General features: G+C 40.9%; 1 protein-coding gene across 13 annotated transcripts in view; it reads left to right on the top strand.

Moving 5' to 3' along the window:
- The first annotated feature begins 24322 nt into the window (after positions 1–24322).
- Mycbp2 (MYC binding protein 2) overlaps positions 24323–27505 on the top strand; it is a 249377-nt gene continuing 246194 nt past the window's right edge. For all 13 annotated transcript variants that reach the window (XM_028864803.2, XM_028864805.2, XM_028864804.2 and 10 more), the window contains exon 1: positions 24323–24721. In XM_028864803.2, coding sequence (XP_028720636.1) covers positions 24426–24721 — 296 coding nt within the window. In that variant the 5' untranslated portion in view covers positions 24323–24425. The remainder of the gene's footprint in view (positions 24722–27505) is intronic.

Genomic DNA, 27505 nt, shown 5'->3' on the forward strand with positions numbered 1-27505 from the left:
TGATTAGCTGATTAGAACTTTAATGACTGTGGAGAGACAGAATGTTGCAATCCAGAACCAAACCCTGTCGGGCTACTTTGCCCCTTCAATTGTCTCCTCCTTTGTGTGACCTCATATCCTAACTAGGATAAATCCTTTGGAATGCGTAGACAGACCTCTAGTCTTTGTCAACCCAAAGGTTAAGAATGTCACCTGATCTCATCTGAGGCCTATAGCAGCAATTTCCTCACTTTGGGGCAACCTGCATAGCTAATATAGTCACTAATATATTTGAAAAGTGTTTTGATTTATGCCTTTTTTTGTTCTGTTACTATAAAATTTTCATCAGAGTGTTACCTTGCTTGGACATATCTGGGATAACCTAGTATGTGTTCCTAGGCAATGCTCACTATTTGGCTCCAGAATAAACCATCTCTTATTCTCTTTGAGGTGAAGACTGTGTTTTTGATCGACATGTTCAACAACATCACTTTGTTCCTGTGACTGGGTTTCAGTCTTGGTTGTAAAACAGAAATAGACCCTCAGAGGGACAAGAGTCCATTGATCTTCATATATTGGATTCATAGCCTGTTACTAACCTAAAACTCTCTTATTCTTTGTCAACAGTGCATGGAATGTAGCTCTTCCCCTTGTCCTTATGTTATCCTAATAGTAAAAACAAAATCCAGTCATGTACAGGGTGCCATGATGTCTCCAAGGACAAACTGGCTGCCCATCTGTATTTTACATAGCAAAATCTCAAGCCATAAGGAAGATATTTCTTGGAAATGCCATACTCGTGACTAACAAAACTTACCAGACTTTGGACCACTCCAACAACCAGACAAAATGCTTGTTCTTTTCTTTGTCAGGTGGGCAGCCTAGTGGACTCACAATCAGTGCTGCCCACTTTCCCATTCAATCAAAGCTTCTGGCTGAGAGGTCAGCTGACACTTCCATGGTTATGGTGACGAGTGTTGCCTTGTATTCAGTATCAGCAGGACACTGGGAATCAGGGAACATATGAACTATACAAACCCCTCCTGCTGGAACTGGGGCTTTGCCGGTCTTCCTCATCCCTTCACGTAAGGAACTGAAGTACCTGAAGATTCTGTTGCACACACAGTAAGTCTAAAAGCATGGATGCTCCATCTAGCCAGAACACTTGAATGGCCTAGTGTCAAGGTAATACCACCGTTGTAGGCAAGGATTGGGATCCAGAGGGTGCCTGTTGACATGTGCATGTTCTTGTGTCTCACCACAAGGAATTAGACCACAGGTAAGTGAGAAGTGGCAAAAACAGACATAGTTTTTTTTTCTGGAAGAAAAGCACCTCTGAGGTTGGAAGTGGGACCTTCTCTGAGGAAGGTCAGTGGCTTAATGGTATCTAGGCCAAACAGATGAAGACATTCATCAGTGCTTTTTCTGCACATGCTTTGTTGCACGCCAGCTTTGGTGGGAGTTCCAGTGTCCCTTCCCATTGGCTCCTTTCATACATAAATCTCAATACCTCCCTCTGTCCTACTTTCCTGCCACTCTGATGTTATACTCATAAGAAAGACTTCCTTCCCCTTGAGCCCTCTCATTTTCTATCACTTTCCATTCGATTTCCTTCTCTTTTTATGACAGTTGCCCTGAGACTTCAGCAAGTCACACAGATTACTCACTGAGCATCACACCCTTAATGGAAGTTGGAAAATGTAGGGATTTTGCTTTATGCTTATAATGATACGCAACCCTCACAATGATATAGTCCCAGAGCAATTCATTTACTCCAAAAGCAAACCTGTACCAGATATTTAGTAGTTACTACACATCACTGTTCTCTCAACCTCTGGCAATCACAAGATCTCTATCTTTATACACTTTTCTATTCTAGAAAGTTCATATAAATAGAACCACACCATATGGCTTTTTATATTTAACTTCTTTCACTCAGCATGACGTTTTCAGAGTTCATCCATGTGTCACGTGAGTCAAGCGGTACTTCTTTAATTTTATGTGTGAATTTCACAGTGGACTGGGTATTAAAGTACTATGAAACCATTAACTTTATTGGGAGTACTAATTCCCTTATGATAAAGGAGAACCTTCTTGTTCTTACAAGTGAAATAATAAGTGTTTAGCAGTCAAATTTCAAATGACTTTCAATTGTTTCAGCAAAAATGAATAAATGCATGTACATAGAAATATGTTTTTAATTTGGCAAGGGGTTAATAATTGTTAAACTTAATGGATAGAACAGGAATGTCATTGTGTCATTCAAAGTTACATTTGAAAATTTAAAATAGTAAGTTGTAAAAATAAGAGTTTAAGAGACTGGAGAGAAAAATCAGTGGTTAAGAGCACATATTGATCTTACAAAGAACTAAATTCAGTTCCCAGCACCCAAATGGGACAGAAAGTTCACAACAACCTGCAATCCAGCCCCAGGGAATCTGATACCTCTGGCCTCTGCAGGCTCTAAACTCACACATGCTCCGTTCCTACAGATACATATACACATACTAATCAAGTTTTTTATCTTAAAAATGAATTTAATATTTTCATTTAAATACAATTAAGTATAAATGATACAATAAAGATGTTTGTTATGAAAAGAATATAACCAATACCAATAAAATCCAATAAGAACAATAACACTACTATATTTACATTTATGTTCTTTACTCTATACTACACCTTCTCCTTGTCTTGATATTTTAAAAATTTATTACAGAAACTTTTGAGCATGTACAATATACTAGTTGATTTTTTTTTGTCAATTTGACACAAGTTAGGTTCATTTCAGAACCTCAGTTGAAAAAATGCCTCCATCATACTGGTCTGTGAGCAAGTCTGCAAAGTGAAATAAACCCTTTCCTCCCCAAGTTGCTTTTGGTCATGGAGTTTATCATGGCAATAGAAACCTAACCAGGACATGCACACTGCACTATTCAAAACTGTGCAGCTCTGTTTTAGAATATCAGAGATTATTCATAGGGAATTCTTTTGATTTGTAAAGTCAATAAAGCCTCTGGAATATATCCTACCAAGAACATCCTATAAAGGAAGATTACCTCAGAGATATTTAGCCCACTGTAATGTCATGTCAGATGTGCAAATCCCAAACACAAATCTTAAATTTTCTGTGGATACACACCAGTTTCAATAGGCATCAGTATTAAAAAGCAGTGTTTTGAACATATTTCTATTTACATAAAAAACAAATTGATTTTTCACAAAAAATGGAGACTGTGTCTTGTAGCTGGTATCACCTGAAAGACTCACTCTGATACTCCATCCAGTTCATCCATTGCCGTGGTGAAAATTGTTTGTAACACAGAAGTCAAACTTACCTTTCTGTCCTAAGAAGCAGTTAAGTGGACAGCAAGCATACTACTAAAGTACACTGAGATTCTAGCTGTAATTACTATCGTAGCATGGAGTCAAGGATGAACAAGAATTTTCTAGTTAGTAAAAAAATGAACTGAGCAGCACAACAAATGATTGAGAATAAAAACAAGGAGGGGAAAAAGAAAAGAGGAAGGGGAAGGAGAGAGGGGGAGGGACAGAAAAGGGAGGAAGAGAGGGAGAAGTGGGGAGAAAAGAGAAAGAGCGTGTTGAGTCACTGTAGAGAGGATGGTTAAAGAGGAAATAAGAAGAGGAAGTGGTTTACAGAATAAGGGGTTTGTATATTAGCTCAAGATGACTTTAGTCTCTATTGGTAGAAAACATAACAATCACCGTAAAAAGAAAAGCTAGCACGCTATTAGAAGAAACTCTTAAACCCGTGAAATAATTATGTTTTCATATGGATCATATTTCTGCTATGACTCTACTTGATGTCTTATGTTTTGATTATAGAGTAACAAAACAGCGTATGTCTAATATGCACTAGATTTCCTCACTCTCATTTAGTTTTCACACACACATGCACACACACACACACACACACATGCACAGGTGCACACACATGCACACATGCACACCCCAAGCCCTTTCGGACTAGAGTAATCCTTTCTGTTTTATGGCTGAGTTCATTAGGGCTCAGGGAAGTATGGATACAGATTGCAGAATTAGTAAGGGTTAAAAATGAGTTTGAACTAAAGTGTCTCTAGTTACCACATAAAGCCTTTCATTTTCTAGACTAGAGAACTAACTCAATAGCCTAAACAAATTCAGAAGTTGAGCAAAACTTCATAAGACATGAGATCTTAAATGCAAGATTAGATAAGTTAAATATGAATATGAATGGGTCTGAAAAACAGTACTTAATAGAATGAGCTTTGAAAACCTGACATTAAAGAGCCCATGAGAGGAAGAGGGGAAGAGGCCTTGAGTAGCGTAGGGGACAGTAGAATACATGTGATTTGAAAGTAGAAGGGGGAGTATTGGGGTGGAAAAATTGTAAGATGATATGGGATGTGGAAGAAGAAGAGAGTGGAGGGAGTATTATCTAAAATTTAAAAAAAGGTTTATGAAAAAGCCATATGGAAATGCATTGCTTCATAAATTAATTTAAAATTATAATTTAAACAAAAGCATTTGCATGGAGGTACCCTGCATGAGTGGATAATGCTGTTTTCAAAAACCATATATTATTAAATGAAAATCTTAATGACCAGAATTAGATACTTCCTTATGAGTTGGTCAGAGAGGCCCTAGAGGCACCCCATCAATACAGGCTATTGCCACTGCTCTTGATTGCCACCAGAAATACATGGTAAGAAGAAGGTACCACATATTTTGGTTATGGGACATGAAGAATTCAAGTTGGAATTGAGCTGGAAGCTGCCTCCCTTCTGGCTATCTTTCATAACACTATCGTGCTATGTAAGCTGCTTGGTGAGAACCGTTAGCAGAGGTCTTGGCCAGTGGCAAACTCTGGGTGCTACAATACTGACTTTCCAGACAAGATGTGCCCATTGGTACAACAGTGGCATGCTATTCATGAAAGTAGCCGACCACTTTTTTTTGTTTTTGTTTTTGTTTTTCGAGACAGGGTTTCTCTGTGTAGCTTTGCGCCTTTCCTGGAACTCACTTGGTAGCCCAGGCTGGCCTCAAACTCACAGAGATCCGCCTGCCTCTGCCTCCCGAGTGCTGGGATTAAAGGCGTGCGCCACCACGCCCGGCCGGACCACTTTTTGATAGGATTGATGCCTGTTCCACAGGAGGAAATCCATGCTTGTTACTGTAAATTTTATCAAAAGCCCATAACTAGGAAGGTAATAGGTCCCTCGTTGTTTTGCTAAATGGACATATGAAACAGTTTTCTAAATATTTATGTTTAGCAACATAGACCTTTGGTGCTATCCATATTGGTCAGAAAAGCTTCTTTTTGCTGTGGGCAGGGATTAGTGCAGAGGTAACCAACTGGTCAAAGTTCTAAGAAACTACTGAGTGTTCAGTCCTAAATGGCACATCTAAATTAGCCTTTTACCCCATTCCAAGGCTCAAGGAATATTGCAGAAGACTGTGTGTGGGATAAGAGCTGAAGGCTATAGAGAAGTGCTATTTTCCGGACATGACATACCATAGCATTCCTGAACTCACAGCAGTTGTGGTAACCTGCACAAGATGGAGCCCATCAACATTTCAGCATGCACAAGATGGAGCCCATCAACATTTCAGCATGCACAAGATGGAGCCCATCAACATTTCAGCATACATAGGGCACGGGCCCATAAGGCTCTACCCTTAGCTGAGAAGCTATTAGCAGGTAAGAGCTGCTGAGAGAGAAGGAGACACTTTTCTTCAGTGGTGTAAGCTCTAATAAGAAACCCATGTTTCATACCTATGTACAAAAAAAAGCAGCTCTAATTAAACTCTGTGGGTCTCAAAAACAAACAAACAAATAAATACCCATGGTAGCAGGAGAAGGATTTGTTGGGAAAAGGGTCTAGAAGGAATGCTGTGTGATGTCTTTCTGTATGCTGTGAATATGTGTTGCCCCCATTGGCTAATAAATAAAGCTGCTTTGGTCTATGGCAAGAAAGCTTACAGCCAGGAGGGAAATCCAAGAGGGAGAGAGAGAGAGAGAGAGAGAGAGAGAGAGAGAGAGAGAGAGAGAGAGAGAGAGAATGAGAAGAAAGGTGGAGTCAGGGAAGATGTGATCCAGCCACTCAAGAAGGTAGATGTAAAAGTACTGGTAAGCCCATGAAGCCACGTGGCAAGACATAGATTAATAAGAATGGGTTGAATTAAGTTGAAAGAGCTAGCTAATATAAGCAGGAGCCATAGGCCATACAGTTTGTAACTAATTTAAGTCTCTGTGTAAATATTTTATAAGTGGCTGCAGGATTGTGGGGCTGGGCAGGTCCAGAGAAACTTCTGGCTACAAGGGAAGGAGAGGAGATAAGAGAGGGTAATGGGGACTGTGTGAATATTATTAAAATTCACATGTACGAGTATTGTCAAAGAATAAGGATTTTAAAAAATTTAGGGTGTGGGGCTGGGATGTAGCTCAGTGATACAATGCTTACCTAGTGTGGTGGTTTGATTGAAAATGGCCCCCATAGGCCATAGGGAGTGGCACTATGTGGCCTTGTAGGAGGAAGTGTGTCACAGGACAACCCAGAGTCACTCTCTCTTCTTACTGCCTTCAGATCCAGATGTAGAACTCCCCAACACCATGTCTGCCTGCAGTTCAACATGCTGATAATGAACTCAACTTCTGAACTGTAAGCCAGCCCCAGCTAATGTTTTCCTTTGTAAGAGTTGCCATGGTCATGGAATCTACTCACAGCAATAAAACCCTAATTGTGAGACCTCACATACATGAAGTCCACCCCCTCAAAAAAAAAAAAAACAATGAAAATGATGTTTAGAATATGGTTTGTTAGCTAGACAAACAAACAAAAACCTGCCAGTCTTTGGGGACACGGATGTGACTCAGTAGTATAGTGCATGCCAAGCAAGCACTACCTAATGTGCATGAGATCCTTTAATCTGGGGAAGAGGGAGTCAGTGGTTAGAACAGGAAAGAGCAGTTCCAAAAGACAAGGAACAAACTCACAAGTAAGTGCATGCACATACGTACCATATGTGTTTGTGGTAGGGTATGTGTGTGGGGAGACAGAGAGAGAGAGAGAGAGAGAGAGAGAGAGAGAGAGAGAGAGAGAGAGAGAGAGAGAGAGAGAGAGAGAGAGAGACCTAGTTGGAAAACAAAAAAAAAATGACAAAATCAAGTATCCATCTGTTTTTCATTTAACTTTGGCTAATTTATTTTAATAGTAGTGAGTGTACTATGACACAGATGCTTTTATAGTTGCTCTTGGGATTTAAAATAGAAATCATCTTTCTTGGGCAATATACAGTATGTTATAGTCTTGAAAAGAAGATTTGTCTACTGAGTATTTCCACTTCTAGGAATATAGCTCAACACAAATAAAATTGGAAATCATGTCAAGACTTTATGGAGAATAATTTACATCATCACATTTTTTAGAAGGGTGGAAGATGAAAACAAGTGAAGAAAAAAGGGGGAATTGTTGAATAAAATATATTTAATATGTTACTTATTAATTCATTAAAATAAAATTTTCAAATAATTATATGAAAATTACTACAAAATTACTTTTTGAGTTAAAAAATGCAAATGCTAGTAGACAGTATAATCTTGAAGTATCTTTATAAACATATGCATGCAAAAGAAGAAATAGTAAATAAAAGTGGACCAGAATATTAACAGATGTTATTTCTGGGTTGTGGGACTGCAGATGAGATTTGTGTAATACATGTCCAAGCTTTTCTATAAATGAGTACACAAGTGTTTTATAATAAAAGGACTAAAAAAATTTTTAAATGCCATGGTTTAGTCAGCTTTTACTGACAAAAATGATGTAATGATGGTACTGATACTTATAAAAGAGCAGTGTCGATCCTTAGATTCATTTATTTTTCACACTTACTTGTATCTCTTCTGGGTCTGAATGAGTATCATATTCCTTACTGAACAAAAAGAAGGAAACATTCTGTATATTTTACTATGTCCCAGGCTCACCAGGGATTGCATCTCAGAAGCATAATATGGGATGGCTGGTTTCCTTCAATTAGCCAGATTTTGGAGGCAGCATGCTCAGTGGCTTCCAGAGTCCAGGTCCCACCACTTTTTCTTTCCTTTCTCTTCCTCTTCCCCTCAGTTTAGCTTGGGCTGGTGAACAGTCTAAAACTTGAAGAGCAATGCAGTGTGTTTACTCTCCTTTCCTTCCTTTCCCTTCAAGGTACAGGTTTCATGAGAAGTGCTATTAAGGCAAACTGCGTCCAGGTGGTGGTCCTCTCTGTACTAGTCTGGTCTCTGCTCTGGTCACCATGTGTCACATGTATTTCGAACACTGGCTTTCACTCAAGGGTCCATATGAGTTCTTTGGCAACTGTGAAGGGCTTCCTAACTACATAGTCCCCTAACCTAGGCAACCCAGCTCCAGTTGATTCTCTTGTTCTCTCCCTGCTTACATGTTCCCGACCATCTGGGGGACACCCACAGCCCTCAGCTAATGCAGAACTCTTTTTTGGCAGGAAGCCGTCCTAAGTAGCATCCCATCCTACTCACTAGACCCAGAGAAAATCAGTCCTATTAGAAGCACAATTGGAATAGTTGATTGTCCTACTGCATCCCATGCCCTAGTACTTTGTCCTCCCTGTATCCATACCCTTTACTATAACTTGGCATAATTTCACTAAAAACATTATACTTATTTCCTTATTCTTCCAGTTGGGACTTACCATGGAATTTTTCCCCCTCAAATATACTTATTTACTTAATTAACACTATTTTAGGTTGGAAGATTATTTTGGTTGGTAGATTATTAACAAACATGCCATAGTAACCCAGACTCGAAAGACAAACATGGTATGTACTCACTCGTAAGTGGATACTAGATGTAAAGCAATGGATAACCAGACTAGGAAACAAGGAGGACTCTAAGAGGGATGCATGGATTGCCTTGGGAATGGGAAACAGAGATCTCCATGAGTAAACTGGGGACAATGGGGTGGGCAATAGAGAGGAGAGGAGGGGATTTGTGGATAAGAACATGAGGGAACAGGACAGTCCAGTTGAGGGAGGGATCGAGTGAGAGAACAATGAAAGAGATATCTTGATAGAGGGAGACATTATGGGGTAAGGGAGAAACCTAGTGCTAGGGAAATTCCCAGGAATCCACAAGGATGACACCAGATTAGACTACTAGCAATAGTGGAGAGGGTTCCTGAACTGGTTTACCCCAGTAATCAGATTGGTGAATGCCCTAATTGTCATTATAGAGCCTTTATTTAGTAACTGATGGAAGCAGATGCTGAGATCAGGCTGAGCTCTGGGGGACAAGTTGAAGGGAGGGGAGAGGGATTATATGAGCAAGGGGGATCAAGACCATGATTGGGAAATCTACAGAGACAACTGAACCAAAAATGCCAAAGCTATTCTAGTTGAAGACATATAAGGTAACCGCCATAAAAAATGAGTATATTCACTCTAAATCATACTCTTAGTTTTGAAATACATGCTCAAAATCTCATTGTTGTTATATTATTTTGGCCAAAGACAACTGTGTTTCCAGTCCAATGGTGGTCTGCAAACTCATCACTCAAGTTCTTTCTATCAATATTCTGGTTCCCTGTTCTATGCTCAGATAAGCACAAAAGAAGAGCATTGCATCTACCTCCCAAGCAGATTATTGAGAACTATGGGGGATATATAACTTTATCTTAATTGCAACAAGTAAGCCTGCCATAGTCTCAAGGATGCTGTTAGGATACATACAACTATTGACCTAGGAAGTAGTTTATTCTACCAATAAGACAAGAGCCAAAGTATTAAGTGTGTGCTGGTTCCCACAAGCAGTGGACTAATGGACATCTGTACATAAAGTGAGTTGCATATCAAGGCAGAAACTTTGAACATGGTGTGGTAGTTAATATCTGTAATCACAGAACTTGGGAAGTAGAAAGAAGGGTTTTTCCAAATTCAAGTCCAGCCTGGGCTACCCAGAGAGTTCTACATCAGCCTGAGCAGGAATTTGTCTACATAGTAGACCCCATTTCAAAGCTTAGGGAACTTGAATATTTTAAGATCAGTCCTTGGTTAACTTAACCTTTGCTTGAAAGAGAGGCATTTATGTTTTGCTATAACATATCTATTTTCTGTTCCCAAAACAAAACACTAAAGGCTGGGTATTCTATATAGAAATAAAGAGGTTTATTTAGCTCACAGTTTTGGAGGGTGAAAGTCCAACAGCATGTCAGTCCAAACAACAATCAGATGTCAGGTCTGTCAATGGCCCTTCCCAACTGCCTGAAATGTTATGGTGGATAGATGGCATCATGATTGAGGCATATATGGGAAGGAGATATTGTATGGAGAGATAGGAAGCCAGAGAATAAGGAGCTAGGATTGCTTGTTTCTAACAACTTTCTCACAAAAACTGAGGTCCTAGAACTAGTTTGTTCCTTCCAAGGTTACATTCCACTGGGTTTACTTCTTAAAGATCTTACAACCTCTCAACATCACTACACTGGGGATCAAGCTTCCAACATAGAAGCCCTTGGAGTACAAACCATATCCAAACCATAGCAAGACTGATACACTATCTGTAACTTTGGGGGGTGCAGTGTATTGCAAAAAAAGGTGGTTTGCACATCACTTGAAAGACACATGGGTGTGAGAGAGAAAGTAGAAAGAATTTTCTCCTATTACAGATGTCTCCTAGGAAACAGAATGGCAGAATGGCAGCCTTTTCTTCTAGTCAATTATCAGTAGTTTTTAGAAGAAACTGACTCATTCCCTTCCCTTTCCTTCTCCATCCTACAGGCTGACAACTTCTGATTGTCTTGTGTTCTCTTGAACCTCAGACTTCGAGTGTAAACTCAAAGATGGTGGTACCATCTCAAAGACACTTATGTGGCCTCTAAGGAATTCCAGGCAATTTCAATTCTTAGGTACAAGGGAAGTTCCTATCACATCACAAATGAACTGAGATACTTGATACGTATGTGGATAATATTCTCCCCAAAGAAGTAATGCAAATAGTACCACAGAGAAACCTGCACATCGATATTTACTGCTGCACTATGCATGACAGTCAAATGGAGACACCCTAGATAACCATCAACAGATCAACAGAAAAAGGAAACCACATACACAATGGGCTTTGATTCAGCTATAAAGGATTAAATAATTATCTTGCTGGGTTGTGGTGTTGCATGCCTGTAATCCCAGCACTTGGGAGGCAGAGGCAGGCAGATCTTTGAGTTTGAGGCCAGCCTGGTCCTCAGAGTGAGTTCTAGGACACCAGGGCTACACAAAGAAGCCCTGTCTCAAAACAAACAAACAACAACAACAAAAAGAATTAAAATATGTCATATGCAGGAAAATGGATGGTACCGGAAGTTATCATGCTAAGTGAAATAAGCCAGAGAGGTAAACACTTTGTGTTTCTCTCATATGAAGAATATGCATAAGTGTATACACACCTAAACATATATTGGGGTAGAGAGTGGTGCAAAAGATAAATGCAGAAATGGGACTGTGAAGAGGAAGAGATGCCTCAAGGGAGGCAGGAGCAAAGAGAAGGTAACAGCAGGAGGAGAAAAAAAAAACCTTACTTAGTCTCATGTGTGGACTCTATATTTAACTGCACACACATATGTTACATGAAAACAAAAGGAAAACTATTTGTGGGAAGGAAAGAGATCAGTGAAAGAGCAGGGAAGTGTAGTTGGAAGTTTTTCTGTGTCCTGCCGGGTCTGTAGCCGCTCAGACCCAAGTAAACACACAGAGGCTTATATTAATTAAAACTGCTTAGTCATTAGCTCAGGCTTACTACTGACTAGCTCTTACACTTAAACTCAGCCCATTTCTGTTAATCTATATGTTGCCACATGTTCCATGGCTTTACCTGTGTGCCATTACATGCTGCTCCTTGGACAGCAGGCTGGCATCTCCTGACTCAACCTTCCTCTTCCCAGAATTCTCCTTGTCTGCTTATCCTGCCTATACTTCCTGTCTTGCTACAGGCCAATCAGTGTTTTATTAAACCAGTGTACAAAAGCATTATTCCACAGCATTTCCCCTTTTCTGTTTAATTAAAATGAAAGTTTTAACTTTAACATAGTAAAATTACATATAACAAACAGTTATCAAGCAAGAATTATAGTTACAATATCTAGTCTATTTGTATTTGGCGAAATTAAAGAAAATATTCTATCTATCCTAAATTTGTGAGTCTAAAGCTTTATATCTAATTTATCTTATATCATAACCAAAGAAAGTTATAACTATCTAGTCTTCAACTACACCAAAGACCTCAGAAGGATACAATATTATCTAAGTAAACAGGAAGAGCAACTTCCAAAAATCTAGAATGACAGAGATAGCTATCTACCTGGATAGTCATGCAAAGTTCCTTTGCAACATCGGGGCATCCATCTTCAGCCAACAGGCCTAGAGTCTCTCAGTCACTTCTTCCTGTGTCCTATAGAATGCCTGGCAGTTTCTTCTGCAAAGCAGGAACCTGAAGGACCATCTCACCTTGCAAACTTCAGTGGTCACCTTCCTATGGGTCCAGCATGTCCAGTCAATACAACATTTTGCCAAGCAGTCCAGGCAAGAACAGTTCCTTGCCCAAATGGCTATTTTTGCCAAGAAGAAGATAAACTCCATATGGAGTGTCTTCGATGCCCATCTTTCTCTCTGAAGTAAATTGGTGCTGCCAGGAGCAGACATGTTTCATTGTCCAGGAAAGTCTAAGTTTTTAAAACATTTTAAATGCCATATTCTGTATGTCTTTGGAGTGTTTAAAGATTACCTACCTAATTGAAATTTATCTATGTATACTTAAAAAACTCAATTAACATGACTATAAGTTTGATTATCATGGATGGCTAATTATTAACCTGCATTTCTTAATTATCCATTACAATTTAAATGAGTTACATAAACATAATACCTTAAACGAGAGTAGAAATATACATACAGTATAACAAAATTAACTTTAAATTTGTATAAATAAACTATACCAATGTAATACATTTTAAGCAAGTTGTTCTTTAAAAGGAGGTTCAGCAATCCACCCTTTATCCTATCATAACTATATCCTATATTTCCATATCATATCCCCCTTTCTTCTTTTAGAAAAATATTGACTATGACCAATAACAATTTGTAACCAACAACCTAAACAAAGACAAACATCCATAATCCATTTTTTGAGAATATGGGCATAGTTTTTCTAGGCTACTTCCTGTTGATAAAGGGTGCTGTACTCTTATGGGGACACAAAGAAAATTTTTGGATTATGGTCAATAATCTACTACTACTACTGACTGGAGTAGTCTGTGAGGGGAAACCACAAAGCAGACAAGGAATGCATCATTCTCAGACAGGTTATGTGTTAGCACTGGTGTGTGTGTGTGTGTGTGTGTGTGTGTGTGTGTGTGTGTGTGTGTGTGTAATTGTTGGTGTGGTCCATACCTAGACAGGAGTGGTTTGATTAGCAGGTATGGGTGGAGTTGGTGGTGTGAGTCCATGGTCCCTGCCTAGAGACTATTGCTACAGTAGGCTCAGGTGAATGCTAGATATCTAGTGTCTTAACCTACTTCACAGAGGGCACAAGGAGTCCATTTTTACATCAAGTTTTATCTAGATGATTTATAAAACTGATGGCTGCTGTAGGAACTCACAGAGAGAGAGAAAGATTCCCGAATAAGCCAACAGTGTTAGTATGGCCAGCTGTGTCAGCCTCCTTTCTGGTAAGTCAGAAGAAAAGTTGATTTTTGGTGTGGTAGTAGGACTAAATTAACCATTAATATTTAAAACACCGGCAGCATACGATATTGAAGACTATTACAGTTTAGTTTTGGTTGTTGTTGTTTTGTTTCTTAATGTATGCCTCCTTGCCAATCCCTTTTCTTTTCCACAGAAGTTATGAAGTCTTTCCTCAATGGTGTATAAAATTTTAAATTTGTATCAAGAAGAATATAATAAGAAAATGAGATAGTCGTAAATGTAGAAGTCAGCCCATCAATATTACTTATGATATGGGTACAAAGGGCCAAAGGCATGCTGTGGGGATGTCTGGAATTGCCAGTCATGTCTGGGGTCCTCACCTAAAGAGGAGGAATTGGAGGTGGGGCAGGAAGTCAGTTGCCAATCACATGATCTTCAGGTAGGTTACAGGGTAGAGTGAGCAGTGTGAATCTAGGGTCCTTACTTGGACAGAGGAGGCTGGAGTTTGGGAAAAGAGGACCAGTAGAGCTGGCAACATGAGTCCTACCTGAAGATGGGGGAGGGGATAGCTAGAAGGCAAACATAGGACACATGGTCCTTAGGCCAATCATGGTGGTAGGTGGAGTGGTGGTTTGGGTTTAGGGCCCCTGCCTTGAGACAGGAACCCAGCCTCTTTGGTTGACTTTATGTTTGAGGAAAGAGAAGCTTTAGGGGTTATGGATATGATAAGATAAAAGGGGAGAGTATGGAATCTACTTTTAAAAAGGAACTACTTGTTTTAAATAAGATAAGTAATGAAAATTTTTTGGTTTGAGTTTATCAGATGTTACTGAACTTGACATTGTTAATATATATAATGGAGTTTTTATCTGAATCTGTCAAATGTTAATGGACTAGACATCATTAATGTAAATTTTGGCTGTATATATTGTATATACTTATTGGATAGTTTTTCTTGTATTAGTTATAAGTTTTCTTTAATTTTAGACACAAAGAGAGGAAATGTGGTGGTATTGTGTTCCCCAAAATATTGTGTACCTTAATAAACTTATCTGGGGTCAGAGAACAGAAAAGCCACTAGTTAGGCAGTGATAGCACATGCCTTTAATCCTAGCATTCCAGAGGTAGAAATCCATCTGGGATCTCTGTGAGTTCAAGGCCACATTGGAAACAGCCAGGCATGGTGACTCTCACCTTTAATCCCAGAAAGCGATCCTTTAATCCTAGGGAGTGATGGTAGAAAGCAGAAAGGTATATAAGGTGTGAGGACCAGAAACTAGAGGCATTTGGCTGGTTAAGCATTTGGCTGGTTAAGCTCTCAGGCTTTTGAGCAGCATTTCATCTGAGAGCCATTCTTGATGAGGACTCAGAGGCCTCCAGTCTGAGAAAACAAGACCAGCTGAGGATCCAGCGAGATTCATGCTACAAGGGGTGATCCTTAGTCTGTGATAAATGACTAGAGTACAGATTAGTAGGGAAAGATAGTGTATGCTCAAAGAACTTGCAAGCACTTAGAAGCAATGCTTCCATTTCAAAAATAAGATTTCTTTGTGAAATCTTTAAAAAAAATGTATTTATGTTTATTTTACCTATGGGTGTTTTGTCTGCATGTATGTCTGTTTATCATATGTGTGAGGTGCCTGCAGAGGCCAGAAGAAGGGATAGGATCCCCCAGGGCTGAAGTTACAGTGGGTCGTGAGCTACCATGTGGGTGCTAGAAATCAACCAGGTTCCTCTGGAGGAGCAGCCAGTGCTCCTAACCACCGAGATATTGCTTCAGCCCTGCAAAATGTTTTTTCTCTTGCATTCTATAAATATCTTTTTTTTTGCCAATGTTCACTTTTTAGAAGTCTTATATTGATTTTAAATAAGATTTAAAAAATTTCAAGATAATAACTGAAATTCACTATGTACCCATATCATAAGTAATATCAATGGGCTGACTTCTACATTTACGACTATCTCATTTTCTTATTATATTCTTCTTGATACAAATTTAAAATTTTATACACCATTGAGGAAAGACTTCATAACTTCTGTGGAAAAGAAAAGGGATTGGCAAGGAGGCATACATTAAGAAACAAAACAACAACAACCAAAACTAAACTGTAATAGTCTTCAATATCGTATGCTGCCGGTGTTTTAAATATTAATGGTTAATTTAGTCCTACTACCACACCAAAAATCAACTTTTCTTCTGACTTACCAGAAAGGAGGCTGACACAGCTGGCCATACTAACACTGTTGGCTTATTCGGGAATCTCTCTCTCTCTCTCTCTCTCTCTCTCTCTCTCTCTCTCTCTCTCTCTCTCTCTCTCTCTCTCTCTGAGTTCCTACAGCAGCCATCAGTTTTATAAATCATCTAGATAAAACTTGATGTAAAAATGGACTCCTTGTGTCCTCTGTGAAGTAGGTTAAGACACTAGATATCTAGCATTCACCTGAGCCTACTGTAGCAATAGTAACTAAGTAATTATGGCTTGCATTCTTTCTAAAATATACTCCATGCTTTAGACCAGTGGTAACTAGCAGAGAACCATTTAACTATCTCCCGAGTTAATGCTGAAGGTTGATCTAAATGGTGGTTTTAGCTTAAGACATTGCCTTTCTACTGCCCTACCAGAATAGGAGTGTGGCATCTATTTAACCTCAATGGTAGGGCAGCATTTGTCCATTAGACCAAGAAAATATAATCTATCTAGTGTTCAAGGAGTTAGTGTTCACCAAATCAGGAGGACAGCATATGCCATCCAGACCAGGAAGATACACCTCTCCAAAAGAACCAAATGCCTGTATCTGTCACCACCTGGAAGATAGCTTTCATCTACTAGAAACAGAAGGGTAATTTTTTTTCAGAGCCTACAATAAAATACATAAAATGAATTTATTTGTTTTCTGGATTTGTATACTTGCTTTAAGATCATATTTAATTATTGAAGATACATTTATGTATAGTGGTATGAAAGTATAAATACTTAAAAAACAAACTCCTGAATAAATCACACAGGAACAGATTATGAACAGTTATAGTTGTGTAGAACATAAAACATTGAAGTAAGCCATGAGATAAACATATTTGTATACTAAGATGGTATTATTAAAAGGGTTAATAGTTTGGGGGTTTTTGTAAGAATAACTGAGCATCAGGTGAAACACTTTGGAATGACAGAAATCTAAAACAGGAATGATTTCAGTTTAATTTAAATATTAAATAGTAGATACAACAAAACTACTCATATTAAGATATACAAACAAAATGTAAGTATTAGTACCCATATAAATCTTCCTAGTAATTTTTTCAAACTAAAAAATAAGTATTGCATTGGGAGAAAAATAAATATTATATATCCCATAAGATTTATATATCTTAATAATCGGAAAAAACCTGATGAAGTATTTGTTCATTCATTTGTTTATATTCTTCACGTTGCTGCTCAGAGGCTTGAGTCGATTTGGGTTCAGAGGAAATATTTTTAGGCAATAAAATATAAATCAATGTGTAGAATTAAAATCAAAGAAAAGACAATAAATGTATAAACAAAACAGAAATGCCTGAGTATTAGCTGTCACTTTCTTGCCTTCTTGTTATTAGGGGTCATCGTGACAGTTTCTAGCCACTGAATTGAGGGGGAAGGGATGAAAAGCATTTTCAAACTTGGCTGTTAGCATCTTATGTAAACTTTCAACTCTCTGCTCTGCTCCTTCATGTTGGAGACTACATATTCCAGATGCTGACATTCCATGAATAAAGAATGCTGTCTGACCTGTACCAGACTATGACATATGTGACTAGTAAACTTGTGTTAAGTCACTGAGATGTGAGGTATATCGGCTAAGTTCTGTCAGGAAACAAGTTGCTCCACATAATTCAAATTAATAGATTTTAATGAAAGAACTTCTCTCGGAAGTGTCAACAGAGTAAGGGAAGGACCATGGGGACAAGAAACTGTCACCACTTCTAGAACTAAATGGACAACAAGGAAGCAGAGTTCTGACAGTGGAGCCCAGGAGGAGCTGCCAGGCGGGCACCCTATTGAGAAACTGACTCAGCCATTGCCAGAGGTACTGACAAAGCAGGGGATCTGGGAAGAATACCTTGACAGGCCTCTTCTACACTCTTCAGTCTCCAGAGAAAGCATCCTCATTAGCTAAGCCTACCTAGCACAGGGCCTCCAAGGAGTGCAGCTGCTGCAGTTCATAGCAGCCAGCCTCCCGGGGCACTAGGAAGGTCAGTGAAGGGACAAAGTAGACCTGAGAGGAACTGCTTGTGTTTGCCTGTTGTGGCAACTAGATTTAATCACTCTAATACGGATTTTATTAGACTTTTAAAGTAAGTTTCTTCTTTTCAGTGCCGCACTTTAAACCTGGTATCTCATGCATACTAAGGAGATGTTCTGGCTCTGAGTCACACCCCCAACTACTCAAGTAACATTTCGTCACACACAGTATGCCTTAAAAAAAAAAAAATCCCCAGAGTATACAGAAAAGATTGAAGTGAGCCAAAATCAGGGGCAGAGGTATACGTGGAAGTAGGGAAATGACTGCATTCTCTGAGGATATTTTTTCAAATTCTTTTCAGGTAAGGAAATAAACTAGGGAATATAAATAACAGCTGGTATGAAGATCCCTTAAAAAATAAATTTTCAGATGATACAGCAATCCCATAGCAGAGTATATCCAAATGTGGAGAATGAAAGGAAGGAAGGAAGGAAGGAAGGAGGGAGGGAGGGAGGGAAGCAAGCAAGCAAGCAAGCAAGCAAGCGCTAGCTTCTGTACTTGGAATGGCCTTCACAGGTGTCCTCAAATTAATGCAAGACAGCTGGACCCTTACCAGTATACTGTTAAGTTACCTGCAGCATACTACTCCTCGATATCACCATTGGCCAGGCAGCAGCCATCAACTATGAACTCTCATCAGCCCACATGGTAGCTGGGAGATGAGAGGCTAAGTTCTGAAGGAGGGATCAGGTAAAGCATGCAGTACTACTGAGTCCACTCTTAACATCGCTCAGGTCCAGTCTTTCTTATAGAGAGCTCACTACACCAAAATTCTGTGTAAGGTTTTGTTTCCCCTGTGGAAATCTGGTACAGCTAGAACTCCAAATGCCTTTCTTCCACACCTGCACCCGAACACCTTTATCTACCAGAACTTTTAAAAGTCTTGGTGGCCCTGACAGGTTTGTGCCTTTCATCACCTCCTTCATCCATCCAGATTGTGCTTGATTTAACATTAAAGCTAAGTCACAGGCACCAAGAAAACCAACTTGTAGGTTAAACATACTCTCTGTTCCTATATGTAACTGCAGCCCCATTTATCTTTGAAGAGATAGGTCAGTTACTTTTGCTTAGATTGAGGTTCCTCCTTTCACTGGTCTCTTGAACTAAGACATGAATTAAATTAAATATAATTTAATATTCCAATGGGACTCCTATGGGGCATCTGGTGGAACCATGACACTGTTGAGTCTCAGGTCCCTGAGCAGAGCATAAAAAAAAAAAATGAATATTCTAGGGGGTCACTGGGATCAAGGCAACTATTTTTCCACTCTGGATTTCTAAACTCCTGTTTTATTTGAGAAAAAGCATTGATGTGCTATACATGAATTTCAGAGGTCCCTTAGTGTTTAAGTATTTACAGTTGAAAGTACTTTTTAACCTTAGTAATACAAACCAACCTTAATAATGATATTGAAGTGGTTTTTTTTTTTTTTTTCCTTTTGGTGTTGTTGAGAAAGAATCTCTTTCTACAGGCCAGGCTGACCTAAAATTCATCATGTAGTCTAAACTGTCCTCAAACTTGTAGCTATGCTCCTGCCTCAGCTTTCCAAGTGCCATTACTACAGGGGGAAGCTACTACACTTGGCTTTATAGTGAATTGTTCAAAGTTGAAAAACTCCCCTTAGTAGAGTTACAGCTCATATGACTTTCTATCTTGGTTAAGAAAGCATACACTGGTGAAAATATACCATAAACATGATTTTCCAAAAAGTTGTGATTTGTATCCACATATATTATGAAACTCATACACTTTAAGTAATATTTGAAATCAGTTTTTGAGGAATGAAAATGTCCAAATGTAACTCAGTCCTCTTAGAACCCAAGTGTGATAACTATAGGAATATTTAAAAACTAATATAAAAAGAAAAGGCATTAGTTATTCATGCTTATATATCAAGGTACCTGAGAGCTACTGCATACAATTTACATTTGAAAGAATTTCAAGCCTAATGTGGTGGCTTCCTGTAGCTCCAGTCACTTGGGTAACAGTGAGACACTGTCTCTTAAAAGTCAATAAACACTGAAGAATTCTAACTACTTCATTAATTCGTATGTTCAGTTTGGTGCTAGTAATGTTATCTGAAATATTTTAAATTAAAATATCATCATAGCTGCTAAGAATGCAGAATTCTATGACTCTTTAAATATGGTGGTTACCACAGAAGGAAACATGTCTTCACTCTCTCTCTCCACCAATTTGTTCACAGCTATCAAGCTTGTTTTAAATGCTTTTGCATGTTGTTGTGCAGGAAAACACAGCGTTGTGACCCCACATTTTCAACCTCTTTTGTGCTTGATAGTATACATGCTTTCTGTGTTGGAAGCCTGTCATTGCTATTTAGTTAAAAATACTTTTGTTATTTCAGAGACTCTAACTGGACTTACGGAAATCCTCCTGCCTGGACTCAGCCTCCTAGTGCTGGGACTACAAGCATGCACCACTGTGTTCAGTAGAACATTGATCATTTAAATGAAATTTAGTTTGTTTTCTTATGTTACATACACATCATGGCTCCTGCCTTGTAATTTACTACACTAGCAAAGGTAGCTTTCATATATATTTAATTATATATATATATATATATATATATATATATATATATGGATATAGAAAAGGAAAAAATGTTAATAACATAAAAATAAAAAAAAAAATGTACCCCAGATTTACAGAGAATGGCGAAAACCTGTGAGCCTAAAAGTGAAAGATGAAGCCATGGTCTCATTACAGGACGACAGGCTAGTCTTTTGAGAAATGAGCCTATTAACCACAAAGAAAAATACGCCCACAATAAAACCGGCGAAGGCAGGATCTGCCTTAGTGTCTGCTATTCTTTGAAGGCCAGTGCGTCATGCCCTGGGGTGGGCCCCATATAACACCTAGCTGTCCCAGGGTGGCCCCCTTGCTTGCACCCTGGGGAACACAGTGTTCAGGGCGGTAGCGCAGCAGCATCTAAAGCTAAGATGGCAGCGCCCAAAGGACTCGAGCTGCGCTCACACGGGCTGGAAAATTTTTTTTTCAAACCCTCTCTATTTAATTTTGCATAGTGCGGTGCGAAGCAAAAGACCCCCTTCCCCCTGTGCTCAGGCTGCATAGGGCACTTAGGATTTAGTAGAATTCCCCCCTGGCTTCGCGTGTTGGAAGCAAAGCAAGCAAGGATATGCAGGGGTGGTTAACGTGGTCATGGTGACTTGACTTGGAGACCCCCACCCCCTCCTCTTCGTCCCCTTGACAGGGGAATGGTGACTCCAAACACCCTCGCCTTTCTGGTATATGCCCTGTTCCCCGCCATCCCAGGGAAGCCTTCCGAGGAAGCTAGAGCTGCCAAGGCAGTAGCTGTGGCAGTTGCAGGAACCAAGAAAAAACAGTGCGGTGCAGAGGCAGGAAGAGGAGGAGGGAAAAACCCCCGCTGCATTGGCTATCAATTTAGAGTAGGGCTACCGCTGCTGCTGCCGTGGAAGGAAACGCTGCCAACCGCTACCTAAGTGAGCATGTGTGGGGCTCTGCGCACGCCTAGTGGTGCAGCCCAATGACATCGGGTTTGGGGGGGGGGGGAGGGAATCCAGTTGCCCTGTTTTGTCAGTACCCAGGAGATTCAGGAAGGGGCTAGTGGAGTACTTTAAAGTACAGTAAGGACCTAAGCGAAATTCAGGAAGAGGTGGGCGGAACCCCGAGACCAGAGCAAGATCTGTATCCATCAGAAACTCGAATTGGGTAACCATGGCTATGCCACCACCTAAGTCCACGAGAAAAGCGCCTCTGTGGATGGAAAAAAAGAAAGAAAGAAAGAAAGAAAGAAAGAAAGAAAGAAAGAAAGAAAGAAAGAAGGAAGGAAGGAAGGAAGGAAGGAAGGAAGGAAGGAAGGAAGGAAAGAAAGAAAGAAAGAAAGAAAGAAAGAAAGAAAGAAAGAAAGAAATTTAAAAAAAAAAGGAAGGACATGGCTGCTTCTAGTTATGCTGGAGGAGAAAGTTTATTGTAGATCTGAGGGAGAACGTAGCCAATAGTCAGAGGCAAAGGCGTCTGGAAGAGTCCAGAGTGAACATGACCCTGAGCCAGGCCATATGAGGAGAGTCGGGCAGGGGAGACCAAGAGGGTGCAGGGTAGAAAAAAAGGGCCAGGTAACCAAAAATGGCTAGATTATATGGTTAAGGGCAACTGGGCAAAGGGCAGTCCAGCCCCTGGGCAGGGGAAGTTTAGGGTAGGGGGCGGGATATGCCATCCATACCCTGCAACAGGTAGGGACTGAGGAATTCTGGGAGAAGCTGGCAGCCAGCTCCACCTTGATATGTTATATAGGCACCCCAGTTAGCCATTTGTCCCGGGTTTGAGACCTAACACTGTGCAGACAACATTCATTCACTTAATCTCTATCCCCGGATGTGCAATCAGTGGGTTGGCTCAGACACCATTCCCACCCTGAGCAAAAGTCTAGTCGAATTCGTCTGACGTATGTTGCAACTCCGGGAATATTGTCACATGACAAATGGACATCGTTGATGCTCTGTGTCCCCTCAGCTTTACGTGGTAGGCATTGTTTTGGCCATTAGTTAAAGAAGGAACCTTACCCAAAGACATGTGAGTATTAAGAAGTCAAGTCAGGATCCAAACCTAAGAACTCCCGACTTCAAATCCTTTTAGATAGCCTATTCTGGCTCCAGCAACATCAGTGCCACATTGCAACTCTCACATGTCCAACCTTTAGGGGCCTGCTGCCTCTACCCCAGGGTCTTGTTCTTTCACTCCAGAGCAGTGGGGGGATGGGAAGCATCCTGTTCAACGTCGAAGTTTGTAATTTTCTACCCTGACACATCAGGATAGGAACCTAACTTAACACAGGCTACATGCTTACTACGTACAAACTCCCAGACTAGTCATTGAAGAAGACACAACAAAATAAACAAGAATTTATGAGCGTATTTATAATGTAGGTGAAGAAAAAAATAAATGAAAAACTTGCTTAACGGGCATTAAAATATCGACTCCCCATGTCTTTGTTCCTGTGTTTTTATTACCCCATGTCTAGAGAGCGTTTTAAATATTACTCTCAATGATAGGCCTATCATTTAAAGATCCAGTTTAAACCCATTCTTCTCAGCATCTTTATCCATCGAGTTAGAATTAATGTACTTCCTTACTTCTTGTTTGTATTTTCATATACTAAGGTGGAACTTTCTTTAAGATAAATCCTTTTAAAGAGGCACAGATATAAAGTACAGTAAGTAGATGCTACATTTTTGTAGAAAACTATGGTAAGATCATTGTTACCTTTAGTTTCAAGTATTCAAGAATCATCTTTGGTAATTTAACTCTGTGCAGAAAAAGGTAAGTCGCTATGTGAATACTGTCAATATAAAAATTCAGCTTTCAGTTAAATAAGGAGTCACTAAAAGAATATTTGAGACAAATAAATACACGAAGGTTTATCTCTGAAATGCTGACAAGAGTTTGGGAATAACTGACTTGCTAATACACCTAACACAGGGTAATAATCCGTGCACCATGGTGCACGGATTATTATCTCTCTCTTAGTCAAAGCTTTCTTCGTTTGCATTTTGTTTTTTTCAGATCAGCTCTTACTTCACAGCCCAAGCCGGGAACCGGATGGAACTCACTATGTAGTCCATGGTGAGCTCGAACTTGGCAATCCTCCTGCCTCGGAGACTCAAGTGTTGAGATTACAGGAGCTAGCCACGGTGACGCCTGGTTATCAAAGCTATTTTCAAGAGACTTAAATATAATGTCCCCACTCCCCAATTCCAAATAAAATTGCCAAAAGGACTGTTGTGCCCTGGCCAGCACTCGGCACGGTTCATCTTCACGCTGGCAGCGCGGACCTGGGGACCGGCAGCTCTGGTCTTTAGACTGGCAGGTACCTTTATCTGTCAGGTTCGGGTTCTCTCCCCGGGAGCGAACCACATTACCTGAAGAAGAACGCGGTCCCTGACAGCTTCCCAGGCACAGTCCAGGTTCTTCCGCGTGCTGTCAGTAAAACCCGGAGCCTCGGATTTCGTGTCGCTTCGGCACCACCCGGCACCCCGAGGCCGGGAGGCAGGCGGAGGGGGTGGGGCTGGCTAGGGAGCCCGGCTCGATGACTGAGCATGTGCGAGGCGGCGCGCATGCTCCGTGAGGCCGGCCGCCTCCCATTGCGGGCAGCTCCGGCGGTGGCAGCGGCGGTGGCGGCGGCGGCAGCGGCGGCGGCGGCAGCAGCGGCGGCGGCACCGCCTCCTCCTCACACTCCGCGGGTGGCGGGGTTAGATGAGCGTCCCCAACAGCGGCGAGGGCGGCGCGGGGAGGAGGAGGAGAAGGCGGCGGCGGCGGAGGAGGTCGCTGTCTTTGTAGTGTCCCTGCTGCGGGCGCCCGAGGCCGCCGCTCCAGCCGGCGTCGTTGGCGGAGGCTCTGAGGGCGCGCGCCTGCTTGCCCGCCCGGCCCGCGGGGACGAAGGCGGCGGCGGCGGCGGCGGCGAGGATGATGATGTGCGCGGCGACTGCCTCCCCCGCCGCCGCCTCCTCCGGGCCCGGCGGGGACGGATTCTTCGCAGCCGCCACCATCTCTTCCTCCCCGGCGCCGGGGGCGCTGTTCATGCCGGTTCCCGATGGCTCGGTGGCCGCCGCGGGGCTGGGGCTGTCCGCCACGGACTCTCGGGGTCACTATCAGCTGCTGCTGTCAGGCCGGGCCTTGGCCGACCGCTACCGGAGGATTTACACCACTGCGCTCAGTGACAGGGACCAGGCCGGCAGCAGCACTGGACACCCGGCCTCCAGGTGAGTCTCCCAGGCGCCCTTCCCTGCGCCGCATGCGTGTGCATCTTTCTTCTCTCTCTCTCTCTCTCTCTCTCTCTCTCTCTCTCTCTCTCTCTCTCTCTCTCTCTCTCTCTCTCGGTGTGTGTGTGTGTGTGTGTGTGTGTTTGTGCGCGCGCGCGCGTGTGTGTGTGCGTGCACCCGTGCGTGTGTGTCCACGTACGTACTTAGCACCGGGCTGGATGCTGGTGAAAGAAGCATTTTGGTAGATAGCAAGAGGGTGTGGTAGCCACGGTGTGTGTGTGTGTGTGTGTGTGTGTGTCTGTCTGTGTGTCTGTCTGTGTCTATGTGTCTGTCTTTGGAGGGGAAGGCAGGGAAGATGGGTACGTATCGGATAACGCTAGAGAGGGTGATGGTGCTGCTGGTCTGTCATGACACGTGTGTGTATTGTTGAGAAAGGAGGCATGGTAGAGAGGGATAAGACCGTAAAGCATGAGGAGAATTTGCAAGAGACGGTAAGGGGATGTGTTGACATTTTCTAGTGCTGGAGCTGCAATGTTTTTTGCACGACCTCTCCCCATCACATTCCTTCCGATAGCTGCCCTCCATAAAGGCCGCCCTCCACTACAGGGAGCAATGGTGTAGGTTAGAGATGGTGATGTTTGTAGGATGTTTTAGATACCGAGCTAATGGTTTCATTTTAGGAGATTTATGAGTAAAGGATATAGATGGAGATTTGTGCAGACCTGAGAAGTGGTTGATAGGGGTTTTTTAGAAATGTAGTTTGATTATGTGGTTGCAGCTGCTGCCTTGTTCTGATGCCCTATCTGGCCATTTCCCTTCATCTTATGTTCTGTTTCCTGTTATACTTACAGGTTTGAGAGTACAGGGAGTTTTGTAGGGAAAATGGGAAAAATCCGAAGAACTTAAAAATATGACAACTGGTTAGGGTTTATCTGCTATCCTAAGTAGCTCTCAGATCTCCTTCAGTTAGACTGGCTACACCTTCAACTTCCTTGATATAGATGCCAAATCAGTTTCATTTTCTTTTTCTTAAAAGACGGGTACCTTTTTTAGCTAAAGGCTCCCGTTTTCCTTCCCATGCCTTAACTTGTCATATACCCTGAAGGAGGAGGATGCCTGACTCGTTTCACCTGCTTTGAGAGTGGTAATTGGGAATCACCTTTGTTTCTTCCTGTAGCTTCTTACAGAACACTAAGAAAGTCTAGTGGGATTTTAAAAAATTAATTTGGTGAAGTTTTGTTTTGTTTTGTTTTCTTTCCTTCTCACTAAATCAGTGTGGCTTATGATGGCAGTTTGGCAAGAAAGGCAATGCCGGATGTCCTTTTCTCCCATAATGAATGGTCTGGTCTGCAAGTCCAGCTATGTATCAGTATGTATTATGGCTTATCTGTTGGAGAGAGTTGTAAAGATGGAACTTTATTCACACCTTTTCTGGATAAACCAGTTGTCTATTTGTTGACAGGATTGGGTGCCTCAGTAGTTGAGTCATGGATTTAAATGTGTGTAACTACACATTGCTGTTTAGAACGAAGGTAAGAGCATCACAAGTGTGTTTCCTGCTAATGGTTTTGAAAAGCGGCACAAATCACATTAGAGAATTTACCCTGAGAATTATATTAGGTCTAAGCGTGAGCTGTGTGTCTCTAAATTGTTGCACTGTTCTATATCCGCACAAGTTCCTCTTAAAGATTTAAAATTAATTTTCATATTATATCCAAACTTATTCAGTAATCTACGGTGTATAGTCTTGCTTTGAATTTCTACTGCTTTTTAATAGTGACTCTTTTGTATCTAGAACTTTATTGCAGTAGTAGACAAAATTAAATCTAGGTTAATCTACTTAAACTGGTGAATTTTAGTTTGATCAATTTCTGCAAATTGTCAATAAAGTATGAGGAATTGGTTGAGTATGGTAACCATCCTTACTTTGATAATGCCTCCCAATGCTTGTTCAAAATATTATTGTACACACACACACACACACACACACACACACACCCATTTTTACCTACAATGTTCTTTATTATGAATTGGATTAAAATTAGTCACTTAAAAGTTAAGGATGATAGGGAACAAGAGTTGGGGTTTAGTATTATTTTTGTAGGGCACTGAGGTAGAGGAGATAGATGAGAATAGGGCTGGAATGCTAGAGAGCATCAGGGTGAAAGGTGCAAGACAAGGGAGACAGGAAAAGAAACAGAGAAGAGATTAGAAAACTAAGAAGCGCACCAAGCAGTAGCACCTCCGGTCCTAGTAAAGAAAAAGTTTTCAGAAGTGCTGGATACTGAAAAAAGTGAGAACAGTTTCCCAGTCACTGATAACTTTTGAGCTAAGTGGTCATAACTGGGATAAGCATAATGGGTGTGCAGGACGGGGTGGGGGATTGAAAGTGTTTGAACAACCTGGGGGGATATGCAGGAAGGTTATTCAAATATTGCAGGGCAAGTGGGATATTCAACTATGGGAACTTAAGAAGAGATGAGGATATTAAAGAATTGAAGGAGGGAATGATTGATAGAAGTCAGTGAAGGCAGGTTTTTGATGACAGATTGGCCATTGAAAAAGTTAAGGGTTGATCTTCCTTTACTATAGAAAATGAAATATTTCTAAATATACAGGCTGATAATTTGTTGAAGATGGTGCCATATCTATGCTTTATGGTGATCTGAATAGGTAGCATCATTTTTTTTTTGGCATTTATTCTGTAAATAAGTATCCATGGTATAAACTACTGTAGATACTAAAGGCAGAGCAGTAAGTACAAGACAAGATCCTTAATGTTTT

Source organism: Peromyscus leucopus, chromosome 9, assembly GCF_004664715.2.
Source record: "Peromyscus leucopus breed LL Stock chromosome 9, UCI_PerLeu_2.1, whole genome shotgun sequence".
In the NCBI taxonomy this organism is placed as follows: Eukaryota; Metazoa; Chordata; class Mammalia; order Rodentia; family Cricetidae; genus Peromyscus; species Peromyscus leucopus.